The 21,903-nt window shown below is 40.3% G+C and overlaps 1 protein-coding gene across 2 annotated transcripts in view; it reads left to right on the plus strand.

Annotated features, from left to right (window-relative positions):
- tusc3 (dolichyl-diphosphooligosaccharide--protein glycosyltransferase subunit TUSC3) overlaps positions 1 to 21,903 on the plus strand; it is a 91,093-nt gene that overhangs the window by 17,917 nt on the left and 51,273 nt on the right. For both annotated transcript variants that reach the window (XM_004066213.4, XM_078949698.1), the window contains one exon: positions 20,702 to 20,871. In XM_004066213.4, coding sequence (XP_004066261.1) covers positions 20,702 to 20,871 — 170 coding nt within the window. The remainder of the gene's footprint in view (positions 1 to 20,701; positions 20,872 to 21,903) is intronic.

The raw sequence follows: 21,903 nt of genomic DNA on the forward strand, positions 1-21,903 counted from the left end.
TCACCACGTATTCACCAAAAAAAGAACTCCCTCTTACATGTGTTTTTTACACTTCTTAAATTATATATTATTTTGTTCTACAGGAAATGCTTTCAATAGTTAGTATTTATTTATTATGATACCATCATTATGATATTGCACTAAAAGGTGAAAAAATAATTTACATCTTACAAACAATGTTGAATCCTTACCAAGTGGAGATTATTGTCTTTATTTTTAACATCTTTTTAAAAATTACTTGATTTACTCATTGAAATCAATAAAGGTGTTGGGTGAAAAGTGCTTTATTAAAAGGGCCTTGGCCTTTGGGTTTATTTGTTACAAAGTCTTAATAACGGAGGTTGTGCTTAGCTTTTAGTCATTTTCGATAATGGTTCATCCATTGACTGTGTAAGAGAAAAGGACTGAGTGACTCGTGTTCCAAATACAAAGTACTTGCTGGCTCCAAGAAGCCAAAATCCCATAGAATTCTGTTGAGAGATAAAGTTATTACTTACTCATTACAGTTGTTAGAATAACCATTCTTGCTCTGATGCCCATTTTTAACTAGTCTTGCTAATCCTCATTTTTTTTCATGAGTTTATTCTTTTTTTTTGCAAGTTGTTCAAGTTGTGTTTTTTTAACTTGTTCTGTCCAACAGCTAAGCAAACAGTTGACAGCGCAAGGCCTTTTGTAGTGGACAAATGTTACTGTTACAACGGGGTTAAGAATCGTCTGACACACAAGATGTATATTTGTATAAACCCCCGCTCGTAATTTAATAAGTAATTTTAGTAACTTTATTAATATTGATTATATTTGCATCATTTTTTTGTTGAACCGGACGGAAAAGAAGAGGGAAGAGAGAGGGATGTTGGGGGGAGGGCACAAAAGAGGGAGAAAAAAACAGGGGTAAAGGAAATAGGAGATACACAATACAACTACAGTTCACACATGCATATGTAGGTATACAAACCATCACATTTAAAGCATTTCATTCGGTCAAGCAAATTGTGCAAATGTGAGCTGACACCTGTGCTCGAGTGAGTGTTTATGTTCTGCTGGGGTAGATGATTAAATGTAAAAAAAAAAAAGGGGTTAGTGCCCGGTCATCCCGACACCAAGAGCCTCCCTAGAGTAGCAATGGAAGCAGCCAGGACCCCTCCAACACCTGCACGGTATATCAGATAGAGGAAATCTGCCTGCAGAGCAATCATGTCCACCTCCCAGACCAAATGGGGGCTCCAAATGCCAGAGAGCAAAGAGGCAAAGGAGCACAGAATGCAAGCTCCAGCCCAGTGAGGAGAATACCCCCTCCCCCCGCCGGGCCCACAGTGGGGCCCCACCCCGGGAAAGCACCCCCATCCCCATACAAGCAGCCCACTACCACCCAGGATTTCTGAACATCCCCCAACGCCAGGCACAAGCCAGCCCCCCAAGGGAGACCCGCCCAATGCTCCAGGCAGCCACTAACCCACCCTGCGGGAGGACCAGGAAATAGCAAGGCAGGGGGTGCCCACACCTGCCAAGGAGATGGATGCCCAATATAAGTGGGGGTCCACAAAGACTGTTGTAAACATGGCCCGACCAGGGTTTGGAATCTTGGAGAGGCCCAGCACTCGAGGGCAATGACCAGTAACTGCACTTCAGGGACATGGACACCCCCAGGCTTAGATGTGATCCCTGGCTCATGGTCTTGCCAAATGACTCGAAGAGCTCACCCCAACCCCCAACCCCCATTATTTATTTTTGTTTTACAGGACACAGGTTCTTCCTTCCACTCAATAAACTGTGTCCCTTAACTTATTGGTGTCGGTTTTTTCATATGTTATGGCCCCTTTGTGATTTCCCCTTGACTGGGAGTGGTTTGCCTGTCGGGGTGGTAACAGTCCGTATCCCAAAAAAATTTCAACTGAATTGACTCCATTTCATTTGAACTGGAAGTAAGGCGTTTTCAATGGGTGACGTAAAACTTGCTCAGTCCGGTGCTCTTATGCCGTCAATGGGTTGATTTCACCAGTATTGTCCTTTGTTACTGTCTTTCAGTCCCAAGAGGTTTACGAATAAAATTATTCCTTGTGCTTGAAAAATCTTGGTTTGGAAATCTATTTTAGATTCCTTTCAGAACATACTATTTGGACACATCCACTGGGAAAGAAACATGACCTACTGGAAAGATATTTTAGATTTTGCTCACTGTGTCCCTGTGGAGGGTGCTGGAGGGTTGTAGAGAGGGAAGCTTTGGGATCTTTTTTCAGGTTGCTGTTCCAGTAACCTAATCTCAAATACAGAAGACCCCCTACTCCACCCCCCAGCACACACAAAGAGTTAGAGAATGAATGGCTGAATGTACTATAGTAAGTCATTAAGACAACATGCCCATTTAGCATTCTGTTTAAGAAGTAATACTGCTAATGCAGCCTTTTTATTTCATTATTGACAAATCTTATTAGGAAATATTTAAGCCATTTATTACTTTAGTTACTGCTGTATTCTATTGGCAAACACCTAATTGTTTACCTCAAAACAACCAGTAATTTATACACATATTTCATTCAGCCATTGCAGTACCTCATGGTAAGATTTTTCTCAAACAAAAATTGTTTTAAAAGAAAAAATACATGTAATCGCATTGATTATTTGGGTTGTGTACTTTCTTTTATAAATGTAAATCCTTTTTTTTTCATTGAATTCAGGCACATATTGCCTAAAAATGATAGTACAACTATACATTCAAGAACACTTTCTTTTGTTTACATTACCTGGTCATTGTGTTTATAGATCTTTTTAAAGCCAGCATGTATAATGGTTCTGTTGAGACTTAACAGCACTGCTTACCTTAGTAGATGCAGGTAGCAAATGCCAACAGCTTGCTAGACCTTTTAGCAGCACATTGTGTTATAGGTTATTAAGCCCTATTAATGCCATTAGCCTCCAAAGGCTAATGAGGCAACACGGTTGGCTAATTACACTTATGGGCTTAATATGCTTTGGTGTTTATTGTGGTCGTGACCCTGACTTTTGCAATTAAAAAAAAACAAGTGTTGCTGAAATAATGGCAAGGTCTAGATGACCGACTTGTACATAAAGTTTAAAGAGCAGAGCAGCTTTAAGGCAAGTATAAAGGTCAAAGGTTGCTTTTAAACCTTCTTAAAGTAAACATTTAACTAACTTAAATGCACTTATGAACTATGTGGGTGATGCTGTTGTACAGTTCCCTTACGCCACCCTTGAGTTGTTGGTAAAGTGCATGCACTGGCTCTTTACTGACCCTGCGCTTATGGTGCATGTGCAGGGTGTGCACGGGCTGCGCAAGGATGCCCACACAAACCACACTCTGATTGTCGAGTTTTCCTCATTTCTAACAGCAAGGCTACATGCAAGGAGTGCAAACATCAGTTTGTGGGATTTTTGGGGGGTTGAAAAAAATTAACATTTCTCTCTCACCCTTGCATGTTGTATTAGTTTTTACTGTGACCTGTCACCCACAGCATGCCCAATGTAAAACATTTGCATGAACATTTTCACTCCATGTGCTCACCCAGCAGTCTACCACTTTTTGCGGGCCACCTGAATGCATGCCCTGGTGCCCAGGTTTGCCCATTTTTCACCTACAGACAGCTTATGCCTAGCCTTAAGGGCAGTTGTGACTAAAGCTTAAAGGTATTTCATTATTCCAGAATGGATGTGTTTTAAATTGTTGACTTTTCTTAAATTGTTGACTTTTCTGTTTATTTTTACATTTTGTGGGTTTTAAATGTAAATTTTTTTAAAACATTTTGAAATCATCAGATTATTAGTCAAGGACCAAAATACTAGGTAGTATCAGAATTACTTTTAAAATTGTGTTTGTCAAATGTTTAGCCTTTGTTGAAAAGTTTGATGAATGAGGTGGCTTTGGTTCATTTTTCCAATGCTGTTTTCTCGTGCCAGCATCACAAAATTCTTCCACAGTGCAGTGCACTTACCAGTTGGTGACCGCTTGATGATACAAAAAACGTAATTTTACTTCAGTAGGTAATTAAATACAATGAACAAAAAAGCTATTTCATATTGAGACCAGTTCACACGAACATTTTCAATGATAGGTCAATGTACAGACTTTGTGTTGAAACTGGACGCTCAGAGGTCTTGCAGTTCAATTTGAGTGATGGTGCAGCGTGCCGGCCTGGAAGCGAGGCGATTTGGGCAAAGCGTTGTATCAAGAGTTTAAAAAAATGAAACTTTAAAGGAAACACGTATTGTCAATGAATCAGGGACTCGGCTTTGGCACGTGGCATTGTTGATAACATGATCATCAGCTGGAGTCCAAACCAACATGGAGGAGTAGCAGGTCATTCTACTCCTGAACTTTGTAATATTTTTTTTTTTTTCCATTAAGACAACATAAATAGCTTCCAATTAGGGCTGCACGATATGAGAAAAACTCGCGATATGCGATATTGGTGATTAATATTGCGATAACGATATAATTCACGGTATATAAACAAATAGCAAAACAACCAAAAACATAATTTCCATTTCACTACAACAGTTTAAAAATTATACTCCAACTGACCCTTGTCGACGTAGGAGGCAAACATCAAACATAAAAGGGCTCAACTGATTGATCAACAACGTAAACGGGTCCTTCCGATTGGTTAAATGCATAAAGGGATTTATTTCATTTGTTCAATATTTCAAGCTGCCATGAGATTGTTTTAGCACATTTAAGGTAACCATTTATTGCGATTTCGCCGTCTTTTGCGGTATGCATATTGCACAGCTTAATGTCGCGATAACGATAAATTTGCGATATATTGTGCAGGCCTACTTCCAATTGTGTTCTTATTTTTCTTTTTGTCCTCCTTGGACTAATGCAGAACAGGAAGTCATTAAACTGTGTCACAGAAAGATGGAAGTACCATTGAATGTGTTCGTCTTTTGTATGCTGATAAGTGTTTATGACATATAGATTGTCTGAAAAACGGTGTGAGAACCAATGCAGATCACGTTTAAAGTTGTTTTGATGATCGTGAATTAATCTAACCACATTTAAATGAGTTGCTGTGTCTCATAGTTTTGGTTTCGTGGCATTGTTAATGAACTACAAGGTAGCTTTAAGGGTGATATGACAGCTGCTTATGGAAACACAGAAAAGCATGTAAGAAGCCATTTCAGTTGTGTTAAAATAAATGTTCTAACAAGTTAACAGTTGGACCATTTCTTTTGTTTGATAACACGACAATCGTTACTTTACATTTGTCCGCGGCTTATCGTTTGCCCTTTACATTGACTACGGTGGCTGTTTTAGTTCTGTTGTTCCACACTTAAACCATGCACCAAAACAATATGGTGGTAAGTAAATCATATTTTTTTCATGATGCACCCACTGATACAGCAGCCCAGAAAAGGCAACATTGTCCTTTTGCTGATTTGTCTTGTATGAGGTATGCATAAATGCAGAGTTAATACAAAGATCTCCTATCCCAACAGTGCTGGGTGAGAATGCTGTACAAGCTGTCATTGGTGTTTGGTCCTCCTTGTGTTTTGCTCCACTGCCCGACAGCACCAGCAGTTCATTTCCTCCAAACAATGAATCCATGAAATACTTCTATGACACTGCAGCCACAATTGTCTAACAATAATACAGACTCACTCAAAAAAAATGTTTTTAATGGGCAAAGAAGTATTTTTCCTGACATCCAAAGCTCAGTTTCTGTAAAAGAAACTAAACAAAATGAAGTGTGAGGCCCAACTATTGCTGCTGATTCAGCCACACGTTTTAATGATGATGCACTCAAATTGCAGAGACAGCAAGATTCCTATCAGAAAAAGAATTGCAGCATGTTTACAAGAAAAATCTACCAAAAAGCACTGAAGTGACAGAAGATTTATATCATCTTAAATTGCGGAAAGGAAAGAAGTGAACTTCTGGTTCTTTGTGTCAGACAAGGATCCAAAGTTTAACCTAGCATAAATATTTGTCAGATAATTACTGAAATGATTAAAAACCAAAATAAACACAAAAACAAAGGAAAGCGATTTAAAGAATTTATCTGTTTGTTTTTTTTTTTAACTTACAGGATTTGTTTTTGTCAATTTTTGAAAAAGATGCACATTTAAACATATGTTGGTTAACTCTATCTTGGCTAGAAAAAAATCCAACACTTGATTTTACAATTTATTAAGTGTATAGCAACTAGTCAAAGCAACATGTATGTCTGCACTGGGTGTCACTGCCAAAATAATGTATGCATTTTAATTCGTGAGTTCACTTTTTTATCGATTTATAACCAGATGCTAACTATATAGAACAAGCCCTTGTTTTTTATATCTTAATTTAAAACCAAATGTATTTGCATTTATAGATTTCTACCTTTAAAACATTTTTAAAAGCTATTGTGTGTTGTTTACTAAAAGACATAAAAGAAATTGATTTTAGGATTCCATGAATAGTTATTAATTACAAAACATCACTTGTAAAAGTGACCAGGTTAGACAGGATAAGGAACGAGTACATCAGAGGGACAGCTCATGTTGCCTGTGTTGGCGACAAAGTCAGAGAAGCCAGACTGAGAGGGTTTGGACATGTTCAGAGGAGGGATAGTGGATATATTGGTAGAAGGATGTTGGAGATGAAGCTGCCTGGCAGGAGGGCAAGAGGATGGCCAAAGAGGAAATATATGGATGTCTTAACAGAGGACATGAAGTTGGCTAATGTTAGGGTAGAAGATGTTCATGATAGAGTGAGGTGGAAAAGGATGATTCGCTGTGGAGACCCCTGATGGGAAAAGCCGAAAGAGAAAGAAGACTTGTAAAAATCAATTCTGGCAATACATTTTTGTTTTTTGATGTTTTTTTTTTTTACTCAGTGCTATCATAATCAAGGAAAAAAACCAGAGTGATTCAAAACAAATGTATTTGCAAACAGTAAAGTTACATTGTTCAGTTCATTTGAACTTGGTTTGTTTTAAATGAAGTTGGGGGAGGTTGGGTTAAGAGCAATCAACAAAATGTATATATATTTTTTTACGGGTGTCAAATTATCACATTAATCTCGATTAGTTACTTCAAGATAAATTGGCACACGATTTTATGTAATCTCATTTTAATCAAACTATTGGGGTGGTGTCACATAAAAAAGGTCTGTTTACTTATTAATGTTTTATTTAAACTCGGATGTAAATGCGTTTTACCTTCCATTTATTGACAATGGCGTCCCTGTACAGAGTGTGCGCCCGTCGCTGCTGTGACGTCATCAATGCGCAACTTTGTAGTTTCTAACAGGATCAATCCAAAAAGATGCCATAACGCCACAACTAATATTTATTGTGTAAGGGATAATGTCCAACCACCTTCTCGTTATCATGGCGTATGCAGAGGGGGCGGTAAACTGTGGAATAAGGTACATCAACATAATACATGATCATATTGACCAAGAGTTTGTGGTTAATATTTTTGGATTGCTCAGAGGGTTCTTTTTTTTTTTTTTGTATGTTAAATTAAAGCTCTCTGGATCTGAGATTTTGTTGTCGTTGTTTGTTTGCTTGTTTTTCTCTTAAATGTTCAAAATTGTCAAAAGAAATACCTCTTGATGCTGTAAAGGTCAATGTTAGAAGTCTGTTGTAATAGGAAAAATGATTAAAGCTACCTTTTGAATTTTATTTTAACCTTTAAGATTAATCACATGATTCCACAAATTAGCGGTGCAACAAAAATGGCAAGGAATATTGGAGCTATCCAGCCATACAGTTTGGGGCAAGATGGCAGCTCAGACGAGGAAAATAAAGATGTACATGGATCTATTTTTCTATTGCAAGAGGATGTATTAGAATTTAACAGAGCAGGAAGTCTTTGGTCGGCCTGTATAGAAAACGGTCCTTCTTCAGTTTATAATTTTGTTGATTAATCCACTGTTTACCGTAATTTCTGGATTATAAGTCACTACTTTTGTCACACGTTTTCAACCGTGCAGGTTATTCGAGGATGCGGCTAATTTATGCATTTTTTCTAATGGACGCTAGGGGCACTCGAGCAGAAGAGGTAAGCGTGAGACAAAGGGAATTGCAAGTTTAAAGTAAATTTCCGCTTTGAGAATGAATAACACGAACAGATATTTACAGGTATTTCAAAAGAACAGCAGATGGTTCTAGTGGTCAGTCATCTGAGCTGACACACAACTGACTGCAATTGAAAACTATCAGTGAACTATTCACCTCTTGACGTTGAACAGTCTCAGGAGGAGGCTATGAGTGAAGCTGAATGCATACTTCCATTTCCAGCATCAAGTCCATTTCTTTTGACACTCCCACAAACAGCCAAACAGCATGCAAGTCTCTTCTGCTCTTAGACCCCTCAGTCATGGGGCAACAAAAAGAAAAACCCATGCTCAGCCCTATTTGGCCACATCCCACAATCACTTGTTGCTATTAGACCCAACGTGCACGTGACCGCCACTACAATATGATGCATCTTTCAAGTTAAAAACAATCGTTAAAGGCAGTGTGAATAAATCCACCTTCACCAACGGGTTTGGAAAAGCCCGTCTGCTGCGTGACGGAGAGGACTGCGCAAGCTCAGGAGTGAATTTGACTCAGAGTGACACTGACAACGACAACGAAGGAGAGACTGAGATAGCGTGTGGCGAAGACTATCTGACGCTATTCCAATCTGACACTGAGGAGGAAGACTTCCATGGTTTCAGTACACAGGAGGAAGATGAAGAAAGCTCTCAGTGACTTTTACGTTCATGTTTTTAAACCAGCCCTGCTACTACCATATTGCTGCCGTGTTACTGCCGTGTCACAGGCACTGTTTGGAAAGAAAAGCTCAGGTATATTATTAAAACTTTGAAAACTCTTTCTGTGGACCGTCTTTCTTTGTAAATATATCATGTGTTGAACCTTTCCTGCGATCACTTTTTGTTTCTTTCCTCTGCGCTGAAGGCAGATCTTTTTTCTTTTTCTTTTTTTATTTATTTATTTTTTTTAACTGTCCTGTCCAACAGCTAGGCAGACAGATGAGAGCTGACGGCCTCTTGTGTTGGACATATTTTATTTTAACAAGAGGGGTTATTAATCTTCAGACAAACCAAAGGTATGTCTGAATAAACCCCTTTTGTAATTGAGGCCAAACTTTATTAATTTCAATCATGTTTGAAAATCTTTGGTGTTGGACCGGACGGAAAAGGAAAGAGGGGAAGAAGAGAGAGGGACGTTAGAGAGGGGGGGGGGGGGGTAGGAGGGTGATAATAGGAGGGGAAGGGGGGTAAGAACATGAAGCAGCATAAAGCAACAAGTTTACTGGTTGTTAATCATTATGGTAAGGTTCAAATGTAGTACAAAAAGGGCGGGGCCTGTCCACACACACACTCAAATGTTATAAACACACCTGCTAGCTGCAAAAATGTCCACCTGTCGACATGTACACAAAACAGATAGTGTTCACACGCATACTTATGCCTTAAAACCAACTAGTGTGAAATATTTCAGTCATTCAATCATGCAAACTGTTAGTGCAAAGGTGAGCTAACACCTGTGCTCAGGTGAGTGTTTATGTTCTTCTAAAATGGATGGTGGAACGTGAAAAGAAGGAGGGAGAGTGCCAAGCCATCCCCACCCCAAGACCCCCACCGCAGCAGCAGCGGCAGCCGGAATCCCCCCAACGCCACACGGGAACCGGCAGGGAACAACCGCTGCCCGGGCGACCAAGCCCGCCACCCAGGCCAGGGCCAGCAGGACCGCCGCAAGGCCCCCAGAGCCAGAGAGCAGGGAGGCACGGAGGGAAAGAGAGCGCCACCCCAGCCCAACCAGGAGAGCAGCCCCCCCGCCGCGCCGGGAGCGCCCAACGCAGGGCCCCACCGGAGAAGGACGCCCACAGCCCCAGACGAGCACCCCACCACCACCCAGGAGTTCCGGGCATCCCCCCGCCCCAACCCCAGGTACGATCCAGGACCCCCCAAGGGAGACCCGCTCCGCACTCCAGGCAGCCATCCGCCCGGCCCACGGTTGGTCCAGGGAGGAGCAAGGCAGGGGCCCGCCGCCCCCGCCCAGGAGGGGGGAACCCCGGGGAAAAAAGAGGGCCCACAAGGGGTGTTGTAAATATGGCCTGACCAGGCTCGGCCACAGTTGGAAATTTGGCGGGGCCCAGCGCTCAGAAGCAGGGACAAGAACCCACCCCCCAGGGACACGAACACCCCCGGCTCAGATGTAATGTGAACACCCCCCCCACCGCGCGGAGAGAGCACCGCCGGGCCCAGGAAGCCGGCACCCCGGGGACACGGCCGCCGTTGCAAAGGGGCCCGTACCCCCCACCAGGGAAGAGGTAGGGGACAGATGGTCCTAGGTCCCACCTTCCTTGCAAAATGTGTGTGCGTGTATGTGTGTTTGAGAGGGTGTGTTTGTGCATGTGTGTGTGTTTATGTTGGGATGTATATATTGAGGAGGGAGGGGTGTGTGTACTAAGGGCGGTGCAATTAAAATTGGCGGGTAGGGCACTAAGGGGACATCTCCTGATTACTCACAGTGATGTCCCCTCACCCTCCCCACCAAGGGGCCCTAAATGTCTAAGGTGCGGTTAAAATTGGCGGGTAGGGTGCTAGGAGGACATCTGCTGCTTGCTTGCAGTGATGTCCAAGCACCCCCCCTACCAAGGGCCCTACATGTCTAAGGTGCAAATAAAACCGAAAGAGGGGGGGCCCACTCCATACGGCAACCATAGGAGGGGGGGGCACTGCCTAGTAACCCCCCCCAGGGGTTGACATAGCCCAGAAATTTGCACTGGCCCACAGGGCCAGTAGTTTTTGAAAGTTACTGGCCCGACACCGCGCACAGCGAGACCCGCCGCTCCGCAGGTGCTTGCAACTTTAGGGGGGTCCGGGGGCATGCCCCCCCGGAAAATTTTAATATGGTGCAATTTGGTGCATTCTGGTGACATCTAGCACTTATTTATACACTTTTCAATGACTAAAAATAGAGCATATCAAACTTAAATCTGCTCTAGTCTGTTTCAGATGTTTTGAAGAGAGCGCTGCAGTGTAGTAGTTAACACTAGTTAAGAAGTTTTCATGCTGCTTCTAATCACTGCTATTTCACATTTGTTCCTAATCAATAGTTAAGAAGTTTTATTGACTTTTTTTCCCCTGTCTGCCTTGAGGTTCTGCTTTTTGTTACTGTTGCAAAGTTACATTTACTTTTTAGTTACTTTAGTTACCTAATTAAATTAAATAATTGAAAAATTAAATACAATTAAATTACTGAGACCATTCAGCTAACTAGAAATACTTACTGCTTACAGTGTTGTAAAGAAAAACAAAATTAAGTAGTTTGACCTTATACTCCATTTGAGTCTGAAATTCAGGTATTTTGAGTTGCCTTTGATTCTTTGACATTCAGCTTAAAGCTTAGTGCATACAGTTTCATCTTCAATGCATTCATTAAATATCTTGCTGTCCATAGTACTAATTCCACCCGTCACTCCATCTAACATATTCCTATCTATTCCTGCCATGTCTTCCACATCTCTGACATGCTTCAGTCTCTCTTCAATGACGGTGTTGGATTTATGATCATCGCGGGGAAAAACCACCAGGGAGCGCTGATATGTGTGTCAGTTTAAATATATCTGCATAAAATGTAATAATAACCCACTGGCTTGTTCCTTCGTTGTTGCTGTTTAACATTGTTTAGTATTGAATTGTTACATTCAATAAAGTTTGAAGAAAAAAATTGAGTGAGCGCGTGCCGCGTGGTGCTCGGCAGTGACAGCCGCGCGCGCAGGCGGGAGAGGAGGAGAAGAGTGATAAAAGGTTTCCCATAGAAACCCTTGAAGTCTGAACACAGGACTAGCACAAAAAGTGAATTATAAAGACGAGGTAAATCTACACGTTTTCGCAAAATATACTTTATTGTAAAAGGTGAAAAATGTATTAATTGTTAGATATTTTAGTGGCCCGAGCGGACAAGTAAAAAATAAAGTCTTGTGGTCCGTACTGCTCGAAAAACAGGACCGGGCCAGCGGACAAATGGCTATGTCGAGCCCTGCCCCCCCCCCCCCCCCCACCCCCAAGGCCCATCGCCTGCTAAGCCCCCCACCCCCTCACCCTAATATGAGGTTATATGAGGAAGGGGGTAAGTTGGTCGGTGGTCAAACAGCTGTCCCCCGCCAAACCCCCCCCAGCAAGGGGGCCAGGCCCACCCAGCCCAGGGGCCCCACCCCCGGAGGCGCCGACACCCCAGGCCCAGCACCACCCACCCCACACAGAGAGAGAGGAGCCAGAAAGCGTCGCCCCCCCCCCGGAGCAAGCCCAGGCCCCCACCCCCAAACGCCGGCCCTAGAAGAGCTCTGGTCAGGCCTCGACGGGACCGAGGCAGCCAACCGGCCGGGGAAACCGCCGATGGCCTCAGCGGAGACCCCGACCCGTCAACCCCCCCTGCCCCGTACCAATAGCGCCCCCCCCTCCCTCCCCTAGAATGCCCCCCCCACAGGACAGGGCCGACAAGACCCCCCCACCCCCACCCCACCCCAGACCCCGCAGCCGAAGCGGATGACACCCAGAGCGACCGGGGGCCCCTGCTGAAGGCAGATCTTCTTTCGGTTGTTCACTTCCCGTTCGGACCCTCAGAGCCTCCAGAGTAGGTTAATAAAGAATCATTCATCTTCTTCTGGGGGAAACCTTCTTTTATTACAGTTCTCTTTCACTCTGTATAACAAACATAAACACAAACCCTCAACACATTTTCACTGCTCCTGCTCTTGCTCTCACTCCCTCTTGCAATCTGCGTTTGCTTCTCCCTTTCTGAGATTGTTCAGAACGTGCAGAACCTATCCTACAACATGTTTAAACAACATGTTGGCGCATGTGGCTATTATACAGGTGCAGCTTGTGTGTGTATAAAGTAGTTTACCCTTTAAAATTGTAAAGGGTGCGACTTGAAATCAGGTGTGCTCTATTGCCCGGAATACACGGTACATGCTTTAGTCGTAATATATTGTTTATAGGAATTGCACAATTTTCTGGAAGTCTTTCGGGATTTCATATGCATATTTTACAAGAGCAGAGTTCTGATACTGGGTAAAAAAAACAAACCGAAAAAACCCACTTGTGCATTTAGAAAGTTTTAAAGAAAATTTCTGTAAGTATATTTTTATATTAGCATAGCGGCTGGATGGCTTAGTTGGTTAAGTACAGGACTGGCACACTGGACATTAGTGTTTTATTTCCAGGGGGAGCTACATCCAGTGTGGGTTCCTTGGCAGGATCCTTCTCGCTAGTGCCTAACCATGTAGCCACAAGGCCCCCCTGTGCCGGTCCCCAATCTGGATAAAATACAAGGTTGTGTCAGAAAGGGCAAACGGCGTAAAAATCTCTGCCAAACCACCTGTGCATAATAGTGAAAGCTGGATCGCTGTGGCGAACCTTGAAGTGATGAGCCAATGTAAGGTATATTAGTATATGAGCTGTATACTGCCCGCCTCCATCTTCGATTCAAAGAGGATTTGTCCCTATGAAATGCCCAGTTTTTCCATTTTCATTGATCCATTTCATCTTTATTGAGGTATTTTGTATTTCTCATGACATTAAAGATAAAGGTATGTGTAAGTGTTGGAGTTCGGCATTTAGTTGTGAAAAGAGTGAGCAAGGAGACGAGCAATGCATTCAATTTCAATGGAATCTCCTTTCAAAGACTTAGACCAGTTTTTGTGCACGTGTCTGTGTGTTATGGATTGTGTGTGCTATTGTGTGAAAAGAGGCAGGAGTGAGCGAGACAAGTCTTTGTTCCTTGTTATATGAAGCCAATTTCCAGTAATCCTCCTTTCAATAAGGGACTTGGGGGATACTATATAGGAGGCTGATGGCCAAAGCCAAGACCAATTCACTTACATTAGGCCCCTGGTAAGACCTCCAAAAGCAAGGGATTGCTCATAGAACAAATACTGTTAGCTTTTTAAGTGAAAAGCTCACAGAACAAATCCTTGACTGGAGGTCCCCATCCATTACCTACAAGGGAGCCAATGGAGATTTCATCACTAATGATACCACTATGCGGTGTTACAGTACAGCAACATTATAGTCCAGAACAGATGTTCAATATGTAGCTAAAAAATTAAAAAATGACGAACATGAATCTCAGTTAAGCTTTACTACAAATTTTATGCAATTCAGATTTTATTCTTCATTGAAGAGTAAATTAAAATAAAAATGGTTGTTTTTATTTAACAAAAAAAGATGCAGCAGCATTGTTTTCCTTCCCTTATTGGGATGTTGATACACCACATTTCCTTTTGACATTTCTGGAAGAAATATGTGCCAACAGTTTTCAAATATGACCATCCTGATTGACTGATTCTTCTCTTTTCTTCGGCTTTTCCCTGACCGATTGACTTAATTTTTTTTCTCTGTGATTTGTTTTGTCACAAATGCCAGACTAACTTGCTCATCCTTCATTTGTGGCAAAGCAAAAGGCCTAAAGTTCACCCTCCAGTTATCTTTCATATAATATTCAGGTTTAGTACATTTGAGTTAGAGTTGGGAGATATGGCCACAAAAAAAAAATCACCAAATTTTTTCATTCCAAATTTGATTTTCGATTTTCTTTCTTCCTCTCAGCTTTTACTTTCTTTAACAAAAATTATCAATGATGGAATATATTTAACAAAAACTATTTTATTTTAACATCTCCTTTGGAAATGGTCTCAAACACAAAGTTCAACTAAATACAAGCCTGAAAAATGTTTACAGATCATAGCAGCTGATGTTTTGTGAGCTCCTGCTAGCCTTGAAACGGATTTCGCTGCGTTTTGTTTTGTGCTACAAGTTTGGCGTCACAACCCCAGAGACCAAAATCTCCTTTTTTACTCATCGACCAATTTGGCTGGTAGATTGAAAAAAGAAAAAAATCTACCAACCAAATCATTCCATTATTTTGTAAAGAAAAACTATAGGTGTTACTTTAGAAAATTGTATTATGTTAAAGGAAACAGAGAGGAAGTCACAACATAATGAAAACATCAGATAAGAACAACAGTTATTTTTCCAAGGAACTCCTGTATTGATTTCTAATCAATCTTTGTTCTGCTTTTGGTGTTTTCATACCGTCTATGAAATGTTTGATTTTCTATCACAAATGAGTTGTTTCTGCTTTCTTGCTGAAAAACGCCCCCACGAGAAGAGGGATTCCAGTCAGTCACCTGTAGTCTGAACCAACTGGACAGTCAAATTTAAACCTGCTAAGAAAACAAGGATAGATTTACTGAATGGAAGCGGATTGACAGAAAAGGCCCTTTTTTCCTAATTCTGCTTCTAGTTGATTCATTTTTACATGAAATCATTACAAAAACAGCCTAAAAACATAATGCTTTGGATTCTTGCCATCGACAGTAAAGATGCAGCACTCTAACTCTGGATCCGGTTAAGAATCCCCCCAAGATCCACTGCGCCATCAGTCAAAGCTAGAGGCGACACGGAGGCAACTAGCAGAAGTTACGGGGTGGGGGGCGCTTCTTGGGGCACGTGCACACACCCCCAGCCTCGTGGAAGTAGCTCCTCTTTGCCTGCTGCTTTTTTCACATCTGCACTTTGCGAGAGACCGGCAGACTGACTTTACTCCGAAAACAATGGAAGCGCAAGAGATCAGAGAGCTGGGAAAATATAATCTTTTCCCATTAAAAAAAAAAAAAAACTAAAACAAAGGAGGAAGACTTCCATGGTTTCAGTGCACAGGAGGAAGATGAAGAAAGCTCTCAGTGACTTTTACAGACATGTTTTTTAAACAAGCCCTGTTAGCGCTGTGTTACGTTGTGTCACTGTTGTGGTAGAAAACTTCCAGCGCACCCGCTGCGCAGCCCTGGCCTCTGTGCAGAGGCTCGTGCCGCGCAGAGGCACACCCTGGAAGTTACTGCTGCTGAATGTTGTTCGCCTATGTTGCTCTTTGAGCGGGTATAACTGTGGTCCCTCCCTCCTCTACTCGGCACCAAATTGAGCGACAAGTAAAGCCCCTCGCAAATGTACATGGACCTTTTTGTCTGCAAATTGATGCATCAGAATGGAGTGGAGCAGACAGCTTGTGGCCCACTGACTGTAGCACTTATGTCACTGCTGCAGGCTTTCTCCATGGCAATTTTTGTGTCTGCTTACAATGATTTGAATAAAGAAATCAACAGAATTTCAATTTTAATCTTAATTTTCTTTATATATGTCTTCCATCATAAGAAAATTATTACAAGAGCTTGTCAAGAACTCAAAAAATTCTATTTTTGGAGTGGGTCTTTAAAGACAGCCTTTACATTGTCTTTTTCTAATTAAAGAGCTTCACCTCCTAAGAAAAACAAACCAAACCGGTAACGCTTTCTTTTACAGTAGAGTACTTACAGTGTACTTAAGTGGTTTTGCATGGTACCTATTGTGTAACGACTGGGTACTTTCAGGTTATTTACATGGTACTATGTATGGAATTTACTGGGTAGTTACAGTGTGTTTACATGGTACTTTTAATGAGACTTACATGGTACTTCTTTGTGTCTATTCTGTGGTACTTACTGTGTATTTATGTGGTACTATTTGGTTCATTCCTATGTGATACATACTGGGTATTATAATATACTTACTGGTTATTTACATGTAATGCATGCAAAGGTGTCTTTTGTGGTACTTACCACATGTAAGAACAAGGTAAGTACAAATAAAGTACCTTGACCTTTAGGTCTCCACTCGTATGTTTCATTGTATTTACCAAAAACAATGAAACTGGACTGTAAAAGAAAGTCAGCCCTATTTCCACACAACTACATGGTACTTTCAGTAGCAATTGCTGAGTATGTTCACTTGAATATTACTTGGTACTTACCCCTTAAGTACAATGAAACTGGACTGTAAAAGAAAGTCAGCCCTATTTCCACTCTATTACATGGTACTTTAAATAGTAAATGCTGGGTATGTTCACGTTTTACCTTCCAGTGCAGTTTATATACACACTTGGTCTTCTGACCTTACCAAATGAGACCATGCTAACTTGTTGGTAAAGGTAGAAGTGTATCATATTAAAGATTGTTGTTTATACTGCTGTCTTGTTTCTCTTTAGATTCGCCATGTTACAAGAAGTAATCAGGCCAGAATATGTTTTTACAATACAGTTACTTCACCTTTACCAACAAGTAAGCATTTTCTCATTTGGTATGGTCAGAAGACCAAGTGTGTATGTACACTGTACTGGAAGGTAATACGTGAACATACCCATCATTTACTATTTAAAGTACCATGTAAATAGAGTTGAAATAGGGCTGACTTTTTTTACAGTCCAGTTTCATTGTACTTAAGGGGTAAGTACCAAGTAATATTCAAGTGAACATACCCATCATTTACTACTGAAAGTACCATGTAGTTGAGTGGAAATACGGCGAACTTTCTTTTACAGTCCAGTTACATTGTACTTAAGGGGTAGTTTCTGTGGTAAATTCATGGTAAATACCATGAAACATCCGAGTGCAGAGCTAAAGGTCAAGGTACTTTATTTGTACCTACCTTGTTCTTACATGTGGTAAGTACCACAAAAGACACCTTTCCACAACATGTAAATACCCAGTAAGTATATTATAAATACCCAGTATGTACCACATAGGAATGAACCAAAAAGTACCACATAAATACACAGTAAGTACCATGTAAGTACAGAGTAGACACAAAAAAAGTGCCATGTAAGTACCCAGTAAGTTCAATAAAAAGTACCATGTAAACACCCTGTAAATGCCCAGAAAATTCCATAAAAATACCATGTAAATACCCTGAAAGTACCCAGTAGTTAAACAATAAGTACCATGTAAATACCAATTAAGTACACTGTAAGTACTGTACTGTAAAAGAAAGTTTTACCAAAAAAAAACTTAAACTAACAAACCGGTGTCATTGTGTTAGACTGAACTGTAGTGGACAGTGGCATAAAAATGTTGACAGTGAAATGCATGTCTTTTTTGGTCTCAGCTGCTGTTCAAATTAGTACAGTATCTTGTAAAAAATAGACCGTTTCACAGTTTGATTTATTGGATAGCCTCTCCTGAAGTCTGACGTAGAAACAAACAAACCCTGTCCTGCTGTAAAATGAGGCTCTTCACTCATTTTCAAATGAATCGTAGTGCAGTTCTATGAATGTGCAAAGGCATTTGACAGACCCAAGTCCAGTGGCGATCCACTGATTAGCTTTGCAGTGGATAGAAACGGCCCATAAAGAGAATCTGAAGGGGACACATCATGAAAAAGTCTCTTTAGTAAATGAAGATGCATTCTATCACTCATTTTCTGCATTCTGTCTGGGTTTCTTCAGGGCTATCTGTGTGAAACCCATCTAAGAACACGGAGGCTTAACAATTTTTTATTGTTGATGCATGCAGGGACTGGAAATGCATGAACTATTCATCAAATGTGGAAAATACTACATTTGTGCTCTTCTATTAATGACTGATAAGTGCAGACAGGCGCATTGTTAAAGGTGACGGCTTTTATGTTGAAAAGAATTGAGGAAAAGCAATTGAGCTAGACAGAAGGTTGACATTTTAAATTGCTTCCAGATTAACAGACCACGCTGCAGTAAAAGATCCAAATCACTATTTACATTTTTCTTAATAGTTAACCCCTGGAACCCCCAGAACAACAGTTTGTGCTGTTGAATTTGTTTGCCAGAAGTGGCCGTTTCCTTCCTTCCTTCCTTCCTTCCTTCCTTCCTTCCTTCCTTCCTTCCTTCCTTCCTTCCTTCCGCTCTGTTTACTTTCCCTTTTTAGAATTATTTGATTTCCCCCTGAGATAAATAAAAGATTCTGATTCTGATTCTGATTCGGTACTGAAAGGCTATTTATTTAAACCATTATAAAGTTATTTTTTCCAAGTTTTTGGATCCTCCCCAACCCCAAGTGTGTACTTGTGTCAGCTTATTTCTTATATTTCACATAAATAGAAAAGTGCTTCATTACTGTCAGCATGACTGGCATCCGGGACTGACGGCGCTCCCATTGGGGCCCAAAGCATGCGGGCAAAAGTATAAAAACATGAGTCAGAGACAGAACAGCAGAGGTGTACAGAGAGCACTTTGTACCTCCTCTGGACAGGCACACCACTGTGTTGATTTTTTTCTTCCTCCATTGAAACAATTTGTAGGTTTTTGTCTATCTCCTTTTCTCTCACACATGTGTGTTGTCTAAAAAGTCTTAACTAAACTCTAAAAACAAAATATGGTCAATAAAAGGTAGGGATTTCCCGATCCGATTACTTGATCGGAAATTGTTCCTTACCATGTAGTTTCAGACTCTATCGTTATTGGATGTTCTACCTGATCAGGGATCGAATATTTATTTATTCTTATTATTATTATGCCCGCTATATATTTCAAGCTTATTATTATAATTACTCTACTTGAACTCTGCATGTCATGCACGGATCACTACATTTTATCGCTGTAAAGGGCAGCAGAATATGGGACTATTGCAGTAAGTTCGGGAAAAGGTAGCAAGACATTCACAGATTCAGACGTCCCGGCTCAATAAACATTTTAAAACCAAAAACAAGTGTCTCTTGCTTTTTGTCTTAATTCAAACAATGACCTTCAAAGGCATTACAGAAGAAAAAAAATCTGTTTTTTATTTATTTTTAATCAGAGTGGCTCTGTCTGTGCTGCCAACGGAGAGATGGCAGTGAGATGTTGCCAAAGGATTGTCTAAAAAGTGCAAAAATATTCCCCCCTAAAATAAGAAAAATCCATATCCATAACCCATTAACAACCTAAACTAATACATTTTTTACATTGACATGAGCTAGTCATGAATACGTTATCATATTAATGCTACAACATCAATTTTAAAAGAAAGTCATCAGTAATTTTTTAATTAACTTTTAATAGAGATAAAAAGTACATCTTGTAAAACTTTTTATTAGTTCTGAAGATACTAACACAACAGTCACTAAACTTTCTGACTAATTGTCTTCTATTTTCACTAGTTAATAATTAACTATTTTTTCTAGTTGATAGTTGCACAATGTTTGCTTGATTGCTCACCCTAATTTTCCAGAAGTGCTCTGTTTATCTGTTAAATAATGAAAGAAGGTTAATAAAATAAAACAAAATTGGGGACAGCTTGTTTATTAAATGTGTTGCTTTTTCAAGTGTGTTACCAAAGTATTAAATCGGGACTTGGCATCGGTTGGCACTCGAGATTAAAGGAGCAAAAAAAAGAAACCTGATTAGGACATCCCCAATACAACAAAGTTAAAGTTAAAGGTGAATCCTGGACCACTGAATGATTTTGTTATGCTAATTAGCTGATTACAGATTAGTCAAACGTTAAATGTATGTATGAAATGTATATTTATATGTTTGCTGTTAGAAACTAATGTGAAGTTGGTGCGTTTTGTTTCAGACTGGTCACCAAAGTGTATTAGTGGACAAAAACCTAAAAAACAGATTTCGATCATAAACTTGTGGTTTTTAACAATAACATTAAAAATTGTAGTTTTTGTGAACTTTAATTAGTAGTACAGAAAAAATGTCAATGAGAAATAAGATTAAAAAATTGCAACTCAAAAACCTTTTCTTTTTATTTTCTTTTTATGTAATTAATGTGTGTTATATTGGCATAATTGTGCCTCTTTAACAGGAATGTCATTTGAGGATGAGCTGTTTGATTGGAAGCGTGTCACTGCTTACATTTGAAAGCTATATTTATTGCAATGCCCTTTTTGCTGTTTTCTCCATGTGTTCAGAACTTGCTGTCGGAAAAAGTTGACCAGATGATGGAGTGGTCTTCTCGGCGCTCGGTCATCCGGATGAATGGGGACAAGTTCCGACGTTATGTCAAGGCTCCACCCAGGAACTACTCTGTCATCGTCATGTTCACAGCTCTGCAACCTCAAAGGCAGTGCTCTGTCTGCAGGTATGCAAGTCCACACCTGGATTCAAGGCCATTACTATTGCCCTTACCCCTGTCTGACACATCCAATACCAAATGTTTTATTCATTTGAAGTTCTATGATAAGAAAAGTTACTATTCTTTTTTTTTAATTAGTCAAGATGTAAGGAGACTCATGGGAGAATCTCCGTGATGTGAACAATTTTGAAAAAGTAGAAAATAATATTTTAGCTTCAAATAAATAGTAGAGGTTATCAAAAAGTGTGTAATTGTCTTATAATATAATTACAGTTCAATATTGAGTGTTTAAAATATTTAACAGTAGATTATGGTTATAATTTCACATACTTTTATGGAGAAGAAAGATAAATCAAAATTTGCCGGAATCACATTTTTTTTTGTGTGTAAGATATTCATCTGTTAGTAGCCTTCTAAAATTTTACATATTCCTGTTTCTGTTGCCATGGAAACCACATCTTGTGTGTTGAGGACCTGTGGCTCACCTTGACTCTTTAGTCATGCTGCCAAACATGCAGTCCACAGGGCACGGTCAGAAAGACCTACTTAACCACCAACCTACCGTAATCGAGATATTTAAAAGACTGGAGTTTTTTTTTTTTAGTTTTTAGTTTCTGATAAGAAAACCTAAATGTTTTTAGACTAGAATTATTTGTGGTAAAGGAGGGACCAGTGTGAACCTTGGAATGTTTCAACACCCAGCTATATTTTGTTTTTGAGCTTAAGGTAGTTATCTTCTGAGCCATCCATCATCTTCATCATTCTGCTGCTCCATAAAAAGGTCACCTTGACACAGTCACTAAGTTTAGTATCACTAGTTGTCCCTCCTCGCATGTTTAGAGCTCTGAACAGTAACAAGCATGGCAAATTCCAAGAAATATGAGGTGACCCTGCAGCAAACTCTGCCCTTAATAAAACACTTATGAATACTAAAATTCCGGTTTTCCTCTCTACACCCATTTTAAAATCTTACATGATGATCGGTGGAACATAGAGCTGTAGAAAGTGCTGTGTTACTAGTATTATAAATAAACTTTT

Source organism: Oryzias latipes, chromosome 1 (genome assembly GCF_053564925.1).
Source record: "Oryzias latipes strain Hd-rR chromosome 1, Olatipes_Hd-rR_3.1".
Lineage (NCBI taxonomy): Eukaryota > Metazoa > Chordata > Actinopteri > Beloniformes > Adrianichthyidae > Oryzias > Oryzias latipes.